The following is a 22,163-nucleotide window of genomic DNA, read 5'->3' on the forward strand; positions in this document are numbered from 1 at the left end:
TTTAAACACCTGGGGGTGAGGGCTTTGTGAATTCAGAATCTTTCCAAAGAGAGTCACAACTTTTATGTCTGATGTAAGCAATAATGCTTTTTTAAGAACATAACGTGGTTAAACGGCTGAGTTTGGCAGTTTCCCTTCCCTTGAGAAATTACATCTACTTCAGGGAGTAGATCTGATTCTTCTGATGATGATTAAAGTGTTTGGTGTCTTTTCTGGTGCTTTTTTCAGACGACTGCAGTTCGTCTGGCCTCCTTCTGATGAGGCAAGCACAGTGCCGTGAGAGTTGTGATTTATTACGGTTCGTCTCTGCAAGGAAAATGCCACCTTTCATGCCAAGCTGCTAACACACACACACACACACACACACACACACACAGACAGCATGGTTTATGGTGCTCTTTGAGTCTGTGTTATGTAACATCTCTGAAGTGGATGTAGGCTCTGAGTGTTTCTTTTGTGCGACTCTGCTGTAAAACCGCTGTGACAGCAGCAGCAATCACTCACCGACTGCAGCCGAAAGTGTCCAGGACACGGCTTGATGAATAGCTCGCACTAAACGGACGCTCGGACCTTGATTCAGTCGTATATTTACCAGGCCGAGAAAAAATGGCCACTATCTTGTGTGTTACGTGGAGCAGTGACCAATATAATGGAGTGTGTGGCCCTTTAAGTGTGTTCTGTACACACAAAACGCTGCTAATACAAAACCTAAATCAGCTACTGAATACTCACACTACAGGAGACACTTCTGAAAAGATCTTAGAGAAATATGTGTCTCACCTTGTATTTTGTAAAAGGCACAAGAACTGAAAAAATCCCGGGTGATGCAACATAACGGCTTCCATGAGAAAAACAGCATCAGATCTGAACACATCCACAGCTGTGAGAAGACGAATCTGCGTCTGAAAGGATGTGGAGTGATCAGGAAGCTCACAATGAGAAAAGGAAATAGACACAAAAGAATTAAAGCAATGCACCAGACTGACTGCACCAGACCCCATGCTCACTAAATGGGTTTGGGATTAACTGGGATTGTGTGTTCACATGCACTCAATGCTTAATAATCTGATAACTGCACTACATCAGATTTTGTCAGTAATCCGATCAATGCATTAACACACACTTAGGTAAATCAGATAACATGAAAAGTTTACAATAATCAGATGTCTGCTTTGCAACTGTCAATAATATCACAGAAAGACATGACATTAACTCCCTGCTTTGACTTTGTGTAAACATGGACCTACTTTACCTGCAGACATGGATCTTCAGTCTTAAAATCAGGTTATTAGATGCATTTAAACGGACTAACACCTGCTGTTGTCTGGTGAGAGGAGGCAGGTCCAATAGCTCATAGTTTAACTTAAAGCATATTCAGAGAAAAGTAATCTGGAGGTTAATCAATGGGAATCAAGCTGTGTATTACCTGCTTTCACCACAATGAAGCTATAGTGACCTCAGCTTCATTTCAGAAACATTCACAAGTGAAGAGGGATGGGGATGAGAGGCTAAAAACTGCTGCTGGTGTGAACCCTGGGTGAGACCGACCTCTGGAGGTTGTGGGAGGAGTTTAAAGTCGCCAGTATGCGGAAATGCAAGGGATTTTTATTAAAGTGGTTATACGTGTGAAAATAAACCAGTGTTCTGGATTAACTCTTTATTTATCAAACCTTTAGAGTCACAGTAAGCACACGTTGGATTACAAGGAGAAACAGAGTCAACATTTCACCTCCTCAACCACGGGAACGAAACAATTCTTATCAGTGTTCACCATGAAGGTTAAAGACAACCTCTGCAAATAAAACAACAAAGCCACCGCTTAGTTATCTTCATGTACCACACCTTTAAAGTACTTTAAAAGAGTCAACGTCTAAACACTGGTCTGAGGGAACAGCAGAACAGGAAAACATCTCTAAGGAATATTTATAGGTTGATTTTCCCTTGTTATTTCCCTCGAGGTGGTGCAGTTAGGGTCTGTGCTAGAAGAGAGATCACTGAAAAGGAAATGTGGCTTTCAGGTGCTTCAGTTGTTTTTCTTCTGTGCATGTGATTCACGGAGTCAACAAAACATGAAGTGTGTGAAATGACTGCTTTTGTTTGTTATCTACTTCACTCTTGTGCTGCGTTCGGAAAGGTTCACCCTTTAACTCCTTCACTATTCGCTCTATAGCATTTGTTAAATAGTGAACTGACCAGGGGGTGACCAAAAACATTTGGTACACTACCTTCAGAATCACTGCTTCATAAAAAAGGGACAGACATTTCTGTGACGCATTTATATTCTATCGTATAAACAACTCAAACACGACTGAGAGGTAAATTACTCAGTAAACATTGTCAATTCACTGATCTAAGCACTGTTATATTCACTTAAATAAAAATCAAATCTACATGGCATCTTGAGCTGTCTGTGTGTTCCTGCTGCTCCAGGACACAACAAATAATCATTCTTCATTCTTCATTCTTCTTCATCATTAGTAAGACAGCACCGCATTGTATTACGTCATATTGGAAAATCTAGTACACTACATTTTGTGAGGCATTAAAGCAACAGTAGGTAGTATTTTTACCTTAAAATAAGCTTCAAAATCTTTGTGATGCTTCCGCTGAGCTGTAACAAGGAGAAAAGAGCCTCTGACGGTGCTACTCTGAGCTCAGCACTGCAGAAACTGCACTATGTAACTTTTGGCGGAGGGTAGGATAACAACCCCATCCCTCCCTTCACCTTTCCCCTTGATCTCAGGACCGTGCTTTAAAAATTTAAATACACTCTGCAGCTCTAGGTGGAGCCCAGGAGCAAAAATACAGAATCTTACTTAGGGCTGCTTTAAGAAAATGTCCCACGGAAATTTCAATCAACACTACAACATGGCTGACGCGCTACATGGCGCACTATTTCTGTAATAGGGAGCGATTACGAACGCAGCTTTGATGCCTGTCGGTTCTGACCTGGTGTGTTTGAACACAGAAGAAATACAGTGTTTGTTTGCTGTGTAATTTTTTTTTTGTTACTATTTACTGTATTTGTACAGTTATCTGATACTTCCCAATCCTGTCTTCATTCCTTCACAACAAATAAGGGCCAAATTATGCTTCGGCAACAAATCTATGCCATTACCACAGGCCCTGTGTAGCCGTGTACTCTACGCTGTACCACCCCAGAAATGTATCTATTGCCTCTTTCACACATGTAGTATTCACACCGGAGTATTTCTAGAGAAACTCTGGAGTGTCGGGTCCGGAGACAACCCGGAGCAGTCGTTCATACATGCAGAATATTTTCCACGCTGTTCTCACATGCGCTGACTCTGACTTCTCCCGGAGTCTTTTACCATGGAGCAAAGACGATAAAGTCCAGGTAATGTCTGGGACGAATGTTGCTGGTGATCGCGTTTACACACTCAGCTCCTCTGGGAAAACTCCGGAACATTTAAGGATCACCGTGCATGTGTGAAATAGGCATGTGTCGCGATGTCGCAGACCATAATAAATGTGACTGGCTAACATTTGGACGAACATGGATCAAATCCAGAAATATTAACTTCTTTTTTCTCCAAATTACAGACACTGCAGACAGCAGCAAATTCACCACCAACAATTTCCTTTATTTCCAGATGGAACTGAAAATTTGGAGTGAGGACCCAGGTGGGAAAAAGTGCCTGTGTAGACTTTATTTCTTTCCTGGCACCACACTCAGCACCCTACTCCCTACATAGTGCACTTCACAGTTTATAAAACTAGTACTACTACACAACTACACTGTGCACTACATAGGGTGGAGGAAGATATTTAAGATTCAGCCCTAGTGTCGAGGGGATGTAACTGCAGAGTGACACAGAAGCATCATCGCAACGGCATAGGTTTGTCGCAGAAGCATAAATCAGCATTTTTTGTCAACCTCATGAAAGTCCATGTACTGCTTCTTTATTGGACACCACTCAAAAGCAGCAGCAACCTCAAATCAGTTTTCTCTCCAATCACATCAGCCACTGCTCTTTCTCTTTGCTGAACTGCTCCGCCCACTTCCTGGTGAGCTCGAGGTACAGGTCGGGCTGATGGGGTTTGTAGTCCAAATACAATCGAGTCACCGTCTTCTTGGGCACGGCTCTCTCGATCTGCGTCCCTTCGTGCCACTCATTAAAGGAGGTGACCGTGATGATGTCAGGTCTCACGGACAACGCCGCCTGGAGGGAGGTCTCATAATAGCGTCCGTTGACTCTATTCCGCGTGTTGTGGTTGTTCCAAGGACGAACGGCAGTATCTACGTAACCAGGTCCAGCGCTGGGGATGAACAGGAGATTGTTTCTATCGCAGAAAGCCTTAATGGCCTTCCAGTTCTGATGAGAGGAGCCGAAGGAAAAGCCGTTGGATGCGAAGTATGTGTACATGCCGTCGAAGCCGCTGGCGAGGATGTCGTGCTTGTGACGCTCCTCCACAATGAGAGCCAGGAAAACGCCGTCGTATTGAGTTCCTCGTACACTGTGGGAGCCTTGCGATGTCAGTAAATCCGCCCAGGATTCAGCAGGGGTCAGGTAAGAGTCATACACATAGAACAAGGGCAGAACTTTCCCCGTACTGGACTTGAATCTGTAGAAGGCGCCGTGTTTTCCGTATCTGCAAAAAAACAGATAAATTGAAAGTGATATATTCTCTTCTTCTCCACAGTGCAACACAGTTCTGTTTCTTAATGAAACGTCTGTGACCTGCTTTGGTCCAAACCCCACTAGGCCCACAGCAGTGTTCTCCCCCTGTGTAAACAGCCCTGTTCAGAACGCCCGCTTTCAGCACCTGTTCCTTTAAATGATAATGAGCCGCTCGTTGTTCACCCCGACCCTGAGCGCACAGCAGTGAGGAGCGAGGAGCAGAAGCTCTGGTTTTTAGCCGTTTTCGCTCTTTTCTCTTTCTCAGTGCTCTTATTTCTCCGTGCGGGTTGAGTGCGTTTAACCTCGTCTTTGCTCTTACATAAACACAGGTCCAGCTCCGTGATTGGACACACTCAGACGAGGGGGTGGGACCATTCTGAAGTCTCTGCACTTGACGTCAGAAGCAGTTTACACCATGTTTTACAAATTTTCTTAATTTCCCGAATGGTTTCTCTTTCACAAGCTTCAAAACATCTTGAATTTCTTAATGTATTAAACTGACATCAGCACGGATTGTGGCTTCATGGCTGCACTTGTGTTATTGTGTATTTCTCTTTAGGGTTCAGTTCAGTGTCCTGTTTCTCTGTATTAATCCCGAGGTCTCTGGACTCTAATCCTATCTGTGCTGACGAGGATATATTTTCTGAACAAGATGACAAAGCACTTTTGTAAATGGCTCTGTATAAAAGCATCTGCTAAAAGCCATACATTCTAAATTCAAGCACTGCCCTTAGAGAATCATCTTTGTTAAGAGAGTAAATTATTGTATATTCAGAGATGGATAGACTGAGTTAATTTAACTGTGCATGAATCAAATGAGAACGGAGGTCTCTACTGTCTCAGCATATGAATATTCAAGTTTACACAGAGTGTAAACACAGTCCTAGTAAAACACCACGCTTTGCTCGGCGTGACTGTGGATAATGAGCAGAAGTGATGGAAGTTGTAATGTGTAAATGATTGATTTGATGACTCACTGCTCCACATGTTTGTCACAGAGATGAACGATATCTCTGCACACCAGTGGCGGATGCTGTTATTTCAAGGGGGGAAGCTCAATTTCAGCCTACATCATAAAATGTGTTGGTTTATTTATACATAAATTCTACCCTCCATTCCTTTTCTTTTTTCTGTGACCCTGTCGTACCAACAAGGCGTATTTTCCAGGGACTTGACTAGTGTCCTCTCAAAGGCCAGCAGAATTAGGCTGCGTAAACAGCCTTGGCCCATTTGAAGTGTGTCCGTCTGTGAGTGCTTTGTGACGGTGGAGGGGCTCAGCAGCACCCGCTGGACAGAAACTGCGATAGAAGTCAGAAAGAGTGATAGAATTCAGTCTCCAAACACAAGCAGCTACAAAAAAAACCCACTAGAAATAGAAGCTAGATTTGTCGCTAGTCGTTTTTAAAAAAAGAAAATGCCGCTAAGAGGATTTAGAAAGTCTCCGGTTCAACACAGAACAGAATGAAAATTTAATGCTCCCACGGATCTTTAAACCAAAGCATCGCTGATTCACTCATTTCACTGTCAATCAAAAAGGGATTCAGCCTCAGACAGATCATCCAATCATCATGCAGAAGCTGAGCGTCTGGGCCAGCCGAGGCCAGCCCACTGCCCCATAGACCACAAGAGACGCTGAGCGTCCGATGGGCGGGACAAAGCCCAGCATTTATCCAATGACTCATCTAGTTTCGCTGCACTTCGCAGCTTCGCTATTAAACTCTGTGGACACTCAGTGTCCACACTGTTTAAAGCACTGTGAAGCTGTGGGAATGATTGAGAGGAAAGCCGCGTCTTTACCAGTGATAAGAAGCTGATTCTGAACAAAAGTTCAGAAGTTCAGAAGAGTGCGTTGTAGTGCATATTTATTCAATGACATGTACTCACAACAGTATATATTTGATCACTTATTTATTGACATTTTAGGGGAAGCTGAGCTTCCCTTGCAGTCTTAGAGCAATCGCCTCTGCTGCACACGTATCTCTCTCCTCATCTGTTTACAAAATCTGCTCTCTGAGAGCTGACTGCAGCTGTAAAAAACTTCGTAAAAGTTCACCGCTACCTTTCCATGATATGATATTCTAAGAAAAGGGGCTCTATTTTAAGCACTGGTGTGTCTCATCCTCTGGCCTGGATGGATTTCCACCTTCATTTTCATGAGTTCAAAGACACCAAACATTAATATGGAAAGTGGAGCAGTTGCCCCTGAGCTCCAGGGTTGATTTGTTGGTTCAGGGCTGAAAATGCATTGAAAGGATACAATGAAAAAAAAAACATAACTGTTTGAACTACAAATGAGACAATAATGAAATCTAAAATATACATAAATCCTGGGAAAAATACTGAGACATTTCTATATTTTTATTTACTGTATAAAATTGTGTCTGAAATATTCTATTGACGTGGAAAGAGGTTCATACAAAGAACAAGATAAAAGTCTCATTGAATGTGTCTAAGCTTAACTCTACACCTTCATGAGCAGATTTAGTCTGTGCAGATCTATGAAGATGCAGTTAGTCCATATCTACGGCTCTAACAGCCCAGCCCTGAGTGGATGGGATCATTTTCTCAGGTGTGTGACGTATGAAACAATGTCTGTCATAATCTGTGTTTCTGAGACTGTGTTTGGATTTTGGAATTTGAAAGCGGAAATGTTCAGCCACAGGGCATTCACCCAATATTCACTCAGTATAAGACCTCTAATGTAAACACCACACACTGGTTAAACACTGGATTTACACTAGATTGGGCTGTAAATAAACTTTCATGCTGATGTTATATTACACATACAAATACATTTTAAAGTGTTTTGTTTAGCATAATATTGTAAATCATTCACCCACTCTTTTGTCATTTTAATGCAACTCATTCGTTCATTGTCTGTAATCCATATCCAGTTCAGGGTCGCGGTGGGTCGCGCCTACCCTGAATCACTGGGCGCAAGGCGGGAACACACCCTGGAGGGGGCGCCAGTCCTTCACGGGGTGACACACACTCACACATTCACTCACACACTCTCACCTACGGACACTTTTGAGTCTCCAATCCACCTACCAACATGTGTTTTTGGAGCGTGAAAGGAAACCGGAGCACCTGGAGGAAACCCACGCAGACACGGAGAACACACCACACTCCTCACAGACAGTCACCTGGAGGAAACCCACGCAGACACAGGGAGAACACACCACACTCCTCACAGTCACCTGGAGGAAACCCACGCAGACACAGCGAGAACACACCACACTCCTCACAGACAGTCACCCAGAGGAAACCCACGACAACACAGGGAGAACACACCATATTCCTCACAGAAAGTCACCCGGAGGAAACCCACACAGACACAGGGAGAACACACCACATTCCTCACAGACAGTCACCCGGAGGAAACCCACGCAGACACAGGGAGAACACACCACACTCCTCACAGACAGTCACCCGGAGGAAACCCACGCAGACACAGGGAGAACACACCACACTCCTCACAGACAGTCACCCGGAGGAAACCCACGCAGACACAGGGAGAACACACCACACTCCTCACAGACAGTCACCCGGAGGAAACTCACACAGACACAGGGAGAACACACCACACTCCTCACAGACAGTCACCCGGAGGAAACCCACGCAGAAACAGGGAGAACACACCACACTCCTCACAGACAGTCACCTGGAGGAAACCCATGCAGACACAGGGAGAACACACCACACTCATCACAGACAGTCACCTGGAGGAAACCCACACAGACACAGGAAGAACACACTACACTCCTCACAGACAGTCAAAGTGGGACTCAAACCCACAACCTCCAGGACCCTGGAGCTGTGACAGAGACACTACCTGCTGCTCCACCATGCCGCCCAGTGGAGAATGTTTGAATTTTTAATTACAATTACACGTTACACAACAAAACGCTTTAAAAAATAGTAAATTGTACCCTCATGAAACATATTTACATCAGGAAAATTGATCACCCAGCGCCCTTGTGAGTTTTGAAGGCTCCAACCTACTTGTCAATGATGTATTTGATGTTGTCATGCATGCTGAGCTCCGTCCGGCCTCTGTACGGCTGGATGTGAAACGCCACCTGCAAACAGAGCACGGGTTTATCTGAAATCAGTGGTAATCATCAAGCATTGAAAACCTCAGCCATGCATCAAGATCAGAGATACTACATCTCCCAACAAAGCCTAAGAACAACAGTAACAACGAACACAAACATTTAACATTAGCCAATTCTCTGTATAGATTAGATGTCATTTTCCAAATGTGTATCAGTCTTGAGTCTGGGTCTTGGGAATTGGGAACATACTGTAGTCATACTTTAGTCCTCTCAGCTATCTTTAATGTGACACACACAACACTGATGTTGAAGACCAAAAGCTTGCATTTGACAGAAGCTGATCCAGGAACAGTGCATTTTTAATGGATCCAAAGTATGTTTAATTAGTTCGGTAAAAGTATTTCTGTGCTATGTGCTCTTTATGTGCTGGATAACACATTCTATATAAGTAAGGGCTTTATTTCTATATAAAATACCTCACAGTGTATTATGTATAACCCTTATCCAGTTCAGGGCGGCGGTGGGTCCGGAGCCTACCCGGAATCACTGGGCACAAGGCAGGAACACACCCTGGTGTGACACACTCACAGTTATGGACACTTTTAGGTCGCCAATCCACCTACCAACGTGTGTTTTTGGAAATTGTCAAAGGGCTTTAGGCAAATTACTGTGTCACCTTTTTAAGAATACAATGGTTTAGAAATATTATTTTTAAGATTTTATTACTATTTTTTGGAATGTCATACTTGATGCTTCTGTCAATAAAAATAGCATCACAGTGCAAAATATTAAATTATGGGAATGCAAAAACATTTTTAAATGTAGGTTAACCTCATACTGGACATTACTGTTAAAGGGAACATCTATGATTGTGGGCAAGTCACAGTACTACTCACGAAGTGTCTTTCAAGGTGGAGCGGTGTGTGTGAGTATGACACAACTGTATGTTGTTGGTGTCTGAAGTGTAAATTCTCTGTAAGTGTTTATTCACTTTTTGAATTCCCACAGAAACTCAGTTTAGTTTTGTAGCACTGTCGCTAATACAGTTAGCCGTCTCCTGAGTTTGGAGACAGTTCCACCTTAAGTGATCTGAAACAGCATAAATAAGTCAGTGTTACCCCCCTATGGAGCAAGAATAGAGCAACATCCTCATCTCGGTTGGTGCTTTTCAGCGTGTGGAGTCTCTCCGTTGTCTAAAAACCTAAAAATGGCGTTTCTCTGCCGTGAGCAGAGAGAGAGAAAGCCTAGCACTGGACCCAGACACTTTGTTTTTTTTACCCATTTACAGACACTGGGGCTTTGTAAACACATTACAGCAGTTTCCAGAGCAAACCGACTTCAGGGCTGCACATAGAGAGGAAATATCTCAACTTTATAAAAAATTTTTTTTGATGACCCATGAACTACGCCTTTAAAAAAAGTTAGTTAGTGCAATCATGTCAGGGTGTATTTGGCTTTTTGGGGGATGATGTGAAAAATCAGGTCCATTTTGTGCAGAATATACTGGAGAGAAAAAAAAAAATAAAATCACTGAGTATATTATCGTTAAGTCCAGAATGTAAGGCTTGACTAAAGCTTAAAATCTCAGCTACACACAGGAAAGGCTACTCGAAAGTCTGTTCCTAAGGACATGTGGTGCACTCTCCTGGAAACTCATGGGGCTTTGGTTTTGCTTTAATCTGAGGAAGCATGGACTATTTCCACTCAGCAGAAAAAGTGCCTGCTGCTTCTGGAAGTGTGTCTGAAGCTGCAGGGCACCATCTGCTGTTTGCCTCAGGCCATTTGAAAAGGTTTCTCTCCACGGACAGCAGCCCAACCTTCAAAACTCAGAGTCTGTGACATCTGGCCATGTTTAACCTTAAAGGTAAAAACAAAAAAAATGCTCGAATGGGCTTCACAGACTACTTGTAGAATAGAGAATAGAGAAAATTAGATCTTACTAAAGCAACGCTACATAGTATTTTTATCTTAAAATTACAGCTTCAAAATCATTGTGATGCGCCACTGAGCTGTAATTAGGAGACTAGAGTACTGCAGAAACTGCACTATGTAACTGTTGCAGGAGGGTATGAAACCACCCCTCTCCCCCTTGATTTTAGGACAGTGCTACAGTTAAAGTGAATTACATTCTGCAACTGTAGGGGGAGCCCAAGAGCAAGAATACAAAATCTTACCTAGAGTTAATGGAAATGTGATATCCAGTCTGAATATCTAATATTTAATAGCAGACTTGGAGGGTAGATGTAGAGTGTGCATTTCAATGGGCAACAAAAATGACACTGATTGGTCTGATGGTGGCGCTATAGCAAAGCACAACGCACCAAAATCCATATCTCTTACCCCATGTGACGTAGAAACAGAAATAATTTTCCCCCAGATTTCTCAGGTCAGATCCTACAAAACAAAGCCTCAAGAACATTAAGCTTCGCCCACAAAATATGCAAAATCACACAAATGTTTGAGTGCAAACTAGTCTCTGGATATTTACCCAATATGGACATATGTGATAATAGTAGAAGCTAAAACCTGAACCTGAAATTTTATTTTGAAATTGTTTTTATGAGTATTATTAGACTATACATCATATCTTTTGAAAAGTAATTTCTTGAAGTCATTTTATCTAAGTACAATGGAATAAGACACCAGATCAAATCACCTAAAACAAACAATAATATCTAGAAATAGGTGAGTAATCTTATAAACAGAACTCTCAGAATGAGAAATATTAGATATATTTGATATTATTTATTGCAGTGCGCATCTGCTTCTTATCTGAGCTCAGACTAGGTCTGCATAAAATAATTCTCAGGGCATTTTAATTGATGTGTGGCTTCCTGAGCTGACTCAAATGTCTCTCCACTGAAGCACAGTGGTTATTTAAAGAGCTGGATCGATTTATTGATCCTGTCCTGTAAAGCACTTCTGACAGAGAATGGGCCACAAAAAATACCATCAGTGGTTTAAGGGACATTTTCTAAATTTAGTTCTGATATAAATGGCCCTATTTTTGAGACAAAAACTTGTAAACAACGCTTTAAGACAATGTGGATATATGCTGCTCTGCTTTTCACTTCCTGTACTATGAAGCTAATTTAGGGGAAAATGGGCTGTTCATTTGAAATAAAAAATAAAATAAAACTGAAAGTTCAAATCTTGAGCTTGAACTTTGAAAAATACTACAGTGTTTTCAAAATTAAGGATGATTTTTTTTTTCAACTTAAATTGAATTTTGATTCAATTCTGGAATTGTATTGAATAAATAATTTATTAGAATTTTTCACTTTCCTGTTTTGATATTTGAAGTCTAATATTTTTCAGTTGCAGATTCTGATCTTATTTTTTTTTTATTTTCTTTTTTTCACTTTCAGATCCTTGTTTTTCAGTTTCAGACTTTTGGCCGTGATCTAGTGTGGGAGGCGGGACATCAGCTGAGAGGGGCGTGGCATAATGACTGACAACCTAAGAAAGAAGGCAGAGTATCTTCCTCACTGTTGACTATGAGAAATATCATAGGACACTCACGTTATACACAATATTCAATGTAAAATGTTGACATTAGTGACAAAGTCCTGTATAGTGAGCTCTTTAGCACAACAATCGTCACCGATTGCTGTATAAGAGCGACAAACTCTGCCAGATATAAACCTCACCTTAGAAAATTCCTGACACATGAAGCGTGGCAGTGTGGCTCAAGCACACCATCAGAGCAGAGAGAGTGCCGTATCTGAGAGACTCAGTGAAGCTGACATGACATCTATTTTGAAAAGCGCTGCACAAAGAGACTTAAGAGTCTCAAAGCAGCATAAAAATATATCCCAGTCACTTATGTAACATTAGCCGAGCCACTAAGAGCTCAGAGGTTTTCTTACAGATAACAGGCCCCGAGGCCACAGTGGAACAGGGTCCTGTGGAACTGCTGAGTGACAAGAAACTCTCTCTGGGAACCTACATTTAAAGTGTCAGCAGTACAGGAGAGCCAATAGAGTAGGAAATCCGTCTGTGGTAATGTCATGCAGAAATAAAATGTGTGCGCTCCGTCTTTCTGTTAACGTTCTGTGGTCAGCCAATAACCAAAGGGTTAAAAATGAGGTCAGCTATACATTAGGTTAAAACGTATTTAAATCATTGAATATATTTGTCTCTCTTTGATTAGGGTAGCCATGATGACAAAAGGGTCCTGGAGGTTGGGGGTTCGAGTCCCGCTCCGGGCGACTGTCTGTGAGGTGTGTGGTGTGTTCTCCCTGTGTCTGTGTGAGTTTCCTCCGGGTGACTGTCTGTGACGAGTGTGGTGTGTTCTCCCTGTGTCTGCGTGGGTTTCCTCCGGGTGACTGTCTGTGAGGAGTGTGGTGTGTTCTCTCTGTGTCTGCGTGGGTTTCCTCCGGCTGTTCCGGATTCCTCCCATGCTCCAAAAACACATGTTGGTAGATGGATTGAAGACTTAAAAGTGTCCATAGGTGTGTGTGTGTGTGTTGCCCTGTTAATGACTGGCGCCCCTTCCAGGGTGTATTCCTGCCTTGTGCCCAATGTTTCCAGGTAGGCTCTGGATCCACCACCCTGAACTGGATAAGGGTTACAGACAATGAATGAATATGTTTATAGATTAACTGTGTGATCTGTTGCATGTGTAAAAGCGTTGCATGTACAGGTACGAACATTTTTATGAAGGTCTGTAAAAATTGAGAGCATGCACCTTTTATTTGTTCAGGTACTGATGTGCATATCTGGCTTGTGTCGCCTGTATTAAAGCTGACACAGTTTATACGATGTAGCTGTTTGTTAAATGTAAAACTCAAGCCTTATCTTCTGTAGTATAATTAAAGGGTTAATTTCTGTTTACACAAAGAAATAAATTATAACATTCTCACAAAGACGTCATCATGAGGAACATATATTGACTAGATTTAAAAGGATTTCTTGTAAAAACATTCTTAGCACAGCAAAGCAGCAGCGATAGGTATGAAAGGGTTAAAGGGAGTCCTTGGAGTGTGTAGCTACGAAAGAGTAGACAGAGAAACGCCCACCACTTCTCACACGCCACATACAAGGCCTTCACAGACCGTTTCCATGGTGATATGGAGCCAGCGCCGAGCATTTCCAATGTCACTGTTGGATAAAAACATCTTGCAGAGGCCAAGAGGGTGAAATATGTTTCAATCTGGCAACCCTTGTGCTTCAGAACATCACAGTCCAGTTCAAGGCCACACTGCACCTCTGCACTGCTCTGCACTACTTCTTACATCTGGACAATGGGTGTGAAAATATTCTAAGAATATACAACCTATTTCTTTCTTGTTTTAAGTTTTTTTATCTGGTTAACGTGGCTTATTCCACTGGCATATATTTGTTTTTCAAGAAATGATGCTTAAAACAATGGAATAAAACATGTTCACTGGATAAAATACTTTAAAACATGAGTACATTTATTTATAAATGTGAGATATTTTATAGTATTCCTACAAAACATTTTATAATGAGAAATTTTACTTATATTATCCAGATTTATGATGCTTTCACCCAGTAAGAGATCATTTTTCGCAGTGTGGGAATCTCTTCTCTTTCTGTCTCTCGCTCTCGTTCTCTTTCCCTCCCCCACTCTCTGTGGGTGGGAGGGTTTGAAATCCCGCTTTATGATACATGACAGCAGAGCGTGCTCCTCTGCTTTGCCTTTGCTTTGACACATATTCGCAGAATTAGAGGTGTCAATTCCCCCTCACATCTCTGGAGTCGCTCGGCTGCGTGCCACATATGCTCTCTTTCAAGAGTCAGAGCGTTTAAAAAAAAAAACAAAATGCAAGAATGTGAGGGATGGGAAATTGGTTACATTTCATCTCCCTGCTCTTATTCTTCATGACATGCCTTCGTCAGCCAAGAGCCACAGGGCACTGGCCTTAAATTAGTCCCAACTACTTTGGTGCACAGAATGCACAGGGTTGGGTGAGAGCACACTTTTCTAAGCAGAAAATCTGCACTGGCTCTATTTTCTGAGCACTGCACAAGTGCATGGATCATATAAAGAGGTGCAGAAGAGGTTCCCTAGTGGTGTAGCAGATTTCTTCCATCAAAAAGCTGTCAAAAACGAACATAATAAAAGTCCTTGCACTTGTTTAAAACATTCTGATGCCTGTTCATATTACATTTTTTTCTAAAATGAAAGACATTTATCTAGAGTTTGTTCCCTCTTTGCTGTCACGTAAAGTTGATGAGTTGGACCATTTCTGTGAGGATTTCATAGCATTCACAGCCAGAAATATCAGTGAGGTCAGGTGCTGATATTGCATGGTTAGATCCCAAACTCCGTCTAAAGTAGGGGTAATTAATTTAAATTCATTCATTTCCGGTGAGAGAATGTTTCTTCAATCCAAGGTCCAGGATATCATAATAGCTGCGTCCCAAGCCTAGGCTGCAGCTGAAGTAAGACATGTCCTGAATAGGACTGTCCTATGAAGGCTCCTCCTTAGTAACATGTCACACAAGTGGAAGCATCTAAGGAGGCTGCGTCATGACGTCACTGGAAATATCTGATCTGCCTCAAAGCACTAAACTGACTGTAGGTTAAAACAGACGGTATTTACTTATTAATATTATCCTTCAGAAATAACAGAAATTATTAAAACTTTCTTCAACCTTAAACACTACTATATAAGATATAGGCTTTCTATGGTACTGTAATATGCCAATGAGCTTATTGATTAAATAGGGTATAGAGACAAAATGTTTTTCGACGTGTCTTGTTTATTTTCTCCTTGGTGCCATATGTGCACAGAGGATTGTGGGTAACTGAAGGCCATGAAGGACACGTCAGTTGCACCCTTGAAATGGCTCTGAACTTAAGCTGCATTTCTCAGCTGTATTTGTAACCAGCAAGCTGATTGGCTCTTTCGCTGAAATATGGACTTTTATCCATAAACAGGCTCCATTGTGAGTGTTATAAGAAACTCTCATTCATATTTCAACTGATGATCTCTCCCTTAATTATAAAATTTCTGGTTTTAATGCACACAACACTGAAATCCCAAAGTGCCCCAAGAGTGCTTTTATCTCATCCACTGGGCTATTTTTTTTGTCTGGAGCCCTGCTCTGTGTGAGTCATACTCTTGAGTCGCAGCTTTCATCATAATGCACAGGTCTGACTGGCTGAAAGTGTCACATATGACCTCTACAAAGCACACGATTGGTCTGTGATTTTCCTGGGCAGCTAAACCTGTACTGCAATGAATAGAAAAAATTACAGCAGTTAAAAGCAAAGTGTACGATTCTGGGGAGCTGCTGTTCTCTGGTTAGTTTACATTCAGAAGCTCTGTGTCTTTTAAAGTGAAATGGCATGTTTGAGGAAAAAAAAACAACATTTTTTGTAAATGTCTGAAGTATAACTTGTCCGTACATTTTTATTCACTGTATTTGCTTTCACAAATTAGAAAACATTTCCACCTTGAGTGATCTGAAACAGCAAAAATAAGTCAGTGATACCCCCTATGGAGCAGGAATAGAGCAGCATCCTCATCTCGGTTGGTGGTTTTCAGTGTTTGGAGTCTCTCCGTTGTCTAAAAAGCTCCAGATAGCGTTTCTCTGCCGTGAGCAGAGAGAGAGAAAGCCTAGCACCGGAACCAGACACTTTGTTTTTTTACCCATTTACAGCCACTGGGGCTTCGTAAACACATTAGAGCGGTTTCCAGAGCAAACCGACTGCAGAGCATCACATGGAGAGGAAACATTTTCAGAAGTGGGGTTTTTTTTTGTATTAAAATCATTAACATCACCTTTGAAATAAACACTCCATTCAAAATTAAATATTTCTCACGAGTTTATCAGTTTTAGGTCCAGGTCCAGATTAGACAGCGTCTGGGTCCGTAACCACAAAACAGTCCATCTATTAGGGACCACTGGTCTTCAGTATTTTAATGAGCAGCAGTGGACCTGCGTTCTCTGGAGCTTTGGATCTCCACCCAATACCTTTAAAGGGACTAATCATCCAACATCACCTGGCCTCACTAACCTACTATAAGAGTAGAGGTTGTTCCTGTGGCACAGGGGAATAAGTAAATGTGAGACAGGCAGCAAGCGTCTCCAGAGATCGATGTCCTATGTCCCAAAAATGCATCACTTTGATAAAGAACCTTCACACAGAATAATGTCTGTAAACACAGGCAGATCTTCAGAGGGGGAAAAAGCACTAAGGTGAGTTTTTTTTTGTTCTCTTATTGCTTTGCTCCTCTGAGTGTCTCGGTTCTCAGGATGAGGCATGGCCCTCAGGGCTGGAGTGAGATATGGAGGCCGTTACGTAATGAACTCTCATTCATCCTCTGAGCCTCCCTACGCCCCCTCCATTCACCTCTACAGGCAGGGAATAAATGGCAAAGAGAAGAGAACTATTTCTTGGCATCAGGATAAAAAATAATTTCTACAATGTCCTTTGTAATGTCAGGGACAATCATCTTTCTTACGTGTCTCTGTCCTCCGTTTTATATCTGAACTCAAAACAATTCACATGCGTTTACAGTGCACATTCTTGGATTTTAAACAAACTTTGCTATGAAATAAAATGCTGTAATTTCTATGAGGTAATATTAAAATGTGTAAAAACTCCCTTAATTATAATGTGAGAATTTGAACTATTCTGCATGTTTGGCCTTAAAAATCATCACAATGTTTAATGTTGCTCTGATTAAATGCCTAATTTTAGCCCTCTTGCACTGAAACAGCACCAGTAACTTCAGCAGAGGACTGTGGACAAATCAACGAGCAGCTGACTAACAAAAGCAACATCTAAATATAAATCTCCAGTTCCACCCAAGAATCTCCAATGTAAAAATAGACATGAGATGTATGATGTCAGACATGTCGGCACTTTGAAAACCCACAAAAATAACATTTTCACTTCATTTGAATGCAACTACAAAGATATCGGTTTAAAATCTTTAAAATAGATACGTAATATGTGTAAATACATTTTTTGCCCCTGTGCTTATGCTGAAAAATGATCAAATGTTGAATTCATAGGTAAGTTACTGGCTTTAGTAATTCGTAATGGGATCTTTTGCAGTCAAAAATGTGCTTGCCATGAATTTCAAAATAAAAGTAAGCCATCAGTCCTTGCGCATGCTTTGTTTCCAGTAGGATGCATATGCAAAATAATTCTAACCCACTTATCTGAATCTGCATAGTGCAGAAAGGCTGGATTTCCCCCTGCTTTGCTTCTATCGCTGTACACAATCAACCCCTAAGAACATCGAACAAACAGAAGAACCTCTATGCAACGGCACACTTTAACATCGTTTTTCATATTCCTTTTTGAGAGTATGAGAGAGAAAAGCATATACCGGCAGTAACTCTTTCCCTGAATAATGCAGAGGGTTGATGAGGGGAATAAATCAGGAAGCTGAAGGCTCTTAAAGCCCACGAAGGCACAGCTCTGCCCTGGGGCTTGGCTCAATTAGGAGCTTCACACATCACAAACTAGTCACTACTTTATTTTCCTGTGTTTTATACTGTGTGATTTGTTCCAAATTCTGCTTTGTTATAATTCATTTATTTCAGACCAGTCAGCAGTCCTCACTGAGCAGAAACATGGCAAAAATAAATAAAACCATAAAAATCTCAATTAAAGGAGCGATCTGTCTTTCTTATCATTAAACAGCAGCAAGCAATATTAAAGAACACAAATATAAACTATTAGTATTTGAAGTTTATGAAAAAAAGTTTATGCACCCTAAGAGGGGGTCCCCCACAAGGAGTGGCCATGTTTTAAATAGTTTTAAATCTCTGGTACATCTCTAACCACTAGATGTCAGTATAGCAGCTGTTTCATGACGTGAAGTAGAATCTTTAAAGAAAATTACACAAACACTAACAGATAACAAGAAAGAAGATTTAAAAAGAATTCATTTGCCAAAATATGAATAACAATTTTGTGATGTTTGTAAATGGTACCTATGTTAATGCACACATCTAAAATATCTTTGTCAACAAAAAGAGAAAGAAGAGTTGATCCTTTCTCACCAGTTACCTTGATACGGTGCCTATGGGCAGCGTCCATAACGGCAGGCACCAGATCTTCTGTCGGTTCTCCATGTTCATCAGCCACTCCAGGTGGGTACCAGGACAATACCACCACACCTAGCATAAAGAAAAATATACAGCAGAGCTTAACATTTTAAATGGAATAATCTAGTTATGCAACAATTGCTGCATTAAAAAACGATGAATCAGAAGTGAATGCATTAGCAATTTGCATGATAGAACTGGTACAGTAGTTTCAGAGTTATATCATTACATATATAAAAAGAGTACGCATAATATAAACTTAAACTGAGTGCAGATTTTGATGCTTAACAGAACAGGAGAAAATCCAATTCTGGTTGTGAATAAAAGTATTAAAATGATAGGAAAGCAAAACAATGCAGTGTTTATAACTGAATCATAATAATCCGGTGTTTATAACTGAATCAGCCTAGGCCAATCATGGCTTGAAAATTTCTAAAACCAAAAGAGAAAAACAAAACAAAACAAACACACCATACTTCATAACACACAAGCAAGCATGAACAAAAAATATATATTTATGAACTGTATTTAAGAAGTGCTAGTGCATTTATATATGTACAATGTATGCATAATGCATCATAATGTTGTAAATTAAACACTTTGTGTAATGTCAATGCAACCTCATTTACTTCATAGCATATATAACATGAATGCTGAAATGTTATTTACTTAATGCATTTTATTCAATGTTTATGAACATGTTAAGTTCCTATGTATGTGGCCTTCAAAGGGTTATTGAAATGTTCTTTAGGGTACATAATGTGGATTTCCTAAAACAGTGCTATCTGGAAGTTCTATGATTAAGACTGAACTGACAATGGCTCCTGGATAATTTGATAACAACCTGCAGCAGCTGCTTCAATCTGGGACATGTGGGACTCCAGTACTTTTGAATCTCTGGAGCTGTAGGGCCCAAGCTCAGGGTAGAAACTGGATGCGATGTCTTCAGGTGGATTGTGCCTGCCTTTGGGGTGACTGGCAGCTATTTTGGGGTCCCAGTGAGGAACCAAGACATGGTCCCAATGGATGTATCCCCGATCCATTGGAGGGGCTCCATACCACAGATAGTAGAAGATGTGGATATCATAAAAGATGCTGTGATCATGGCCAGAGTTGGAGAAGACGATTTTGGTGTCGGAAAGATCACCTTCCGCTTCTGCTCGTCTCTCAATCCTCTCAGCCGCGAACGGTCCAATCTCCATTCCAGGAGCTAGGTCTGAGAACCCGTCACTGGGCTTGAGGGTACGCAAACCCATCATAGTCCCAAATATGAAAAGAGTGAAGAGAAAAAGTGCAACACAAGCTTTCTTACGCAGCCTAGTCATTGTGGAATGCCTCAAAAGACAACAATGTTCATATGCACTGGGCTACTATGGCTTTTTGAAGCTTGCCTTAGTTTGTTCGCTTACATTTCTTCACATTTGAAAACAAGCCAAAGAGAAGTTGGGGAAGTTCATTCAAAGTTCAAGTTCTCTGAGAAGTTTACAACCAATGAAGCAAAACTTCATATCTGTGTTAGTTCATATTGGTAGAAATGTCAAGAAGAAAACTCACAGAATATAAAAAGATAAAGTTAATTCCATATTGACTCTGACCATCCATTTACACATGTTTAAAAATATTCTTTTCGCAATTTTGATTTTTCCTGAAGAGAAAACTAGCACAATTTCTCACCAGCTATGCATTTACAGGTACTTATAAAAGAGGACACCATCACAAAATACAAAAATAATTTTCATCCACTCCAGATAAGTCTCTCCCCAGGCCACAAGTGTTTTAAATATCCTCAGAAAAGAAAATCACAAAATAATAATAATAACTATTACCATCATATTCAGCCATTCATTAGAGGACTGAAAACTGTCTTAGAAACCATTAGTTCATCATCTTTGAAAATCAACTTCAGAAGCCTTGCAAATACAATTTAGAACAAATATATGTAGCTATTATTTTGATTAAAAACTAAGAAAACCTAAAAAATATGATGCAAATATGGGAAAACTCATCCCAAAATACGACTTTATACATTCTCCCATTGCATTTTCAAATAGTTTCTGTGACAGAAAAGGGTACGTTTAAAACCCACTGTTTTGTTATCGACATAGACTATTTCTTCTCAGAGTTGCAGAATTATTAGCTACTTCCTTAGAGAACTTAGCATGAGAACAAATTCGATCTACTTCATATTTTGGGTTAATTTCGCTCTCAGTAAACGTGGAAACTTGCATTTAATACTTCTCCAATCAAAAACGTCTATATCTATTTTCAGAGAGGTTGTTGCAGGTTATTACATATAGTGTTGTGATTTGGGGCTTGTTTTTTTGTAGCACAGATGCACAATAATCAATATAAAATGCGAGGTTGATATTGCTCATATTTAATTAAAATCAATTTACTGTCGTTATCCTCCGTTGTGGCAAGATAAAAACGATACGTGACGTCACGACTGGACCAACGGTCGAATAACAAACAATTCGATTTTAGCCGGAAAAACCCGAGACTTGCCGAAACCAGCAACGTCTTAATGTTGATAAAAGGCGCTCATTGTACACAAATTCTGGGTCCGTTTTCATGATACAGTGCCTCTTTCTCTCTGCTGAATTAATCTCTCCATATCTCCATCCCTCTCTCCTTCTCTTTCATCCTCTTCCTCTTTCCCATTCTTCGCTCCAACACATCGGCGCGGTTGAATAATCGAAAACCAAAACACTTAACGGCGTCCAAACACCGTCACTGCCCACGTTCACCCGTTTTTACCGTTAAACTTCTCGTTTATAAATCCTGCGCGAGAGAAATAAACGATGCTCTCTTCCCTCGGAGGAGGAGGAGAGGGAGGAGCTAAAGCTCGTCGCTGATTGGCTGAAATTGATTAAAGGGCAAGTCCACTTAGAAACGGAGCAGCGTAGAACTCTCAAATATATTTGGGATAAGATGAAGTGGTGTTTATGATCCACAATTAATCATCCATACAGCGAGTGTGTGAAACTGTCCACACATGTGAGTGAATGTGTGGGTGTGTGTCGCCCTGTGAAGGATTGGCGCCCCCTCCAGGGTCTATTCCCGCGTTTCGCCCAGTGATTTAGTACACAGTAGTGGTTCCAAATAACATAACCTAAGTATACTTTCTTTTTTGACAAGGAAACTACAGAAAAAAAAAAAAAAAACAGCAGCACTGTTCTACGGTCCAATCGTGGGAGCTTTATACCCCTCTGGCGGGCTCTTAGCATTGGGAACAATAACCTTAGGTTCATGTTTAATATTATATTAATTATATAAAAAATGCATATTGTCTTTCTGAACTATTTTGTCTAACAAATTTACAATTTATTATACATTCATTTATTATGATTTGCATTATTTAAATGACATTATAAATAATATATCTATATATTCTGAAAGCTAAAAATGCTTTGAAGTTGCA

At 40.8% G+C, this 22,163-nt stretch overlaps 1 protein-coding gene across 1 annotated transcript; it reads right to left on the reverse strand.

Moving 5' to 3' along the window:
* Nucleotides 1-1,650: 1,650 nt before the first annotated feature.
* Nucleotides 1,651-21,550, reverse strand: maneal (mannosidase endo-alpha like). The gene is made up of 4 exons (XM_066675454.1): nt 19,587-21,550; nt 18,705-18,814; nt 8,649-8,725; nt 1,651-4,614 (listed from the first exon to the last, which is right to left on the reverse strand). Exons 1-4 carry the CDS (start codon nt 20,065-20,067, stop codon nt 3,978-3,980), a joined length of 1,305 nt encoding a protein of 434 aa, XP_066531551.1. The 5' UTR covers nt 20,068-21,550; the 3' UTR covers nt 1,651-3,977.
* Nucleotides 21,551-22,163: the final 613 nt, after the last annotated feature.

The sequence above is a fragment of the Hoplias malabaricus genome, chromosome 6 (genome assembly GCF_029633855.1).
Source record: "Hoplias malabaricus isolate fHopMal1 chromosome 6, fHopMal1.hap1, whole genome shotgun sequence".
Classification (NCBI taxonomy): Eukaryota; Metazoa; Chordata; class Actinopteri; order Characiformes; family Erythrinidae; genus Hoplias; species Hoplias malabaricus.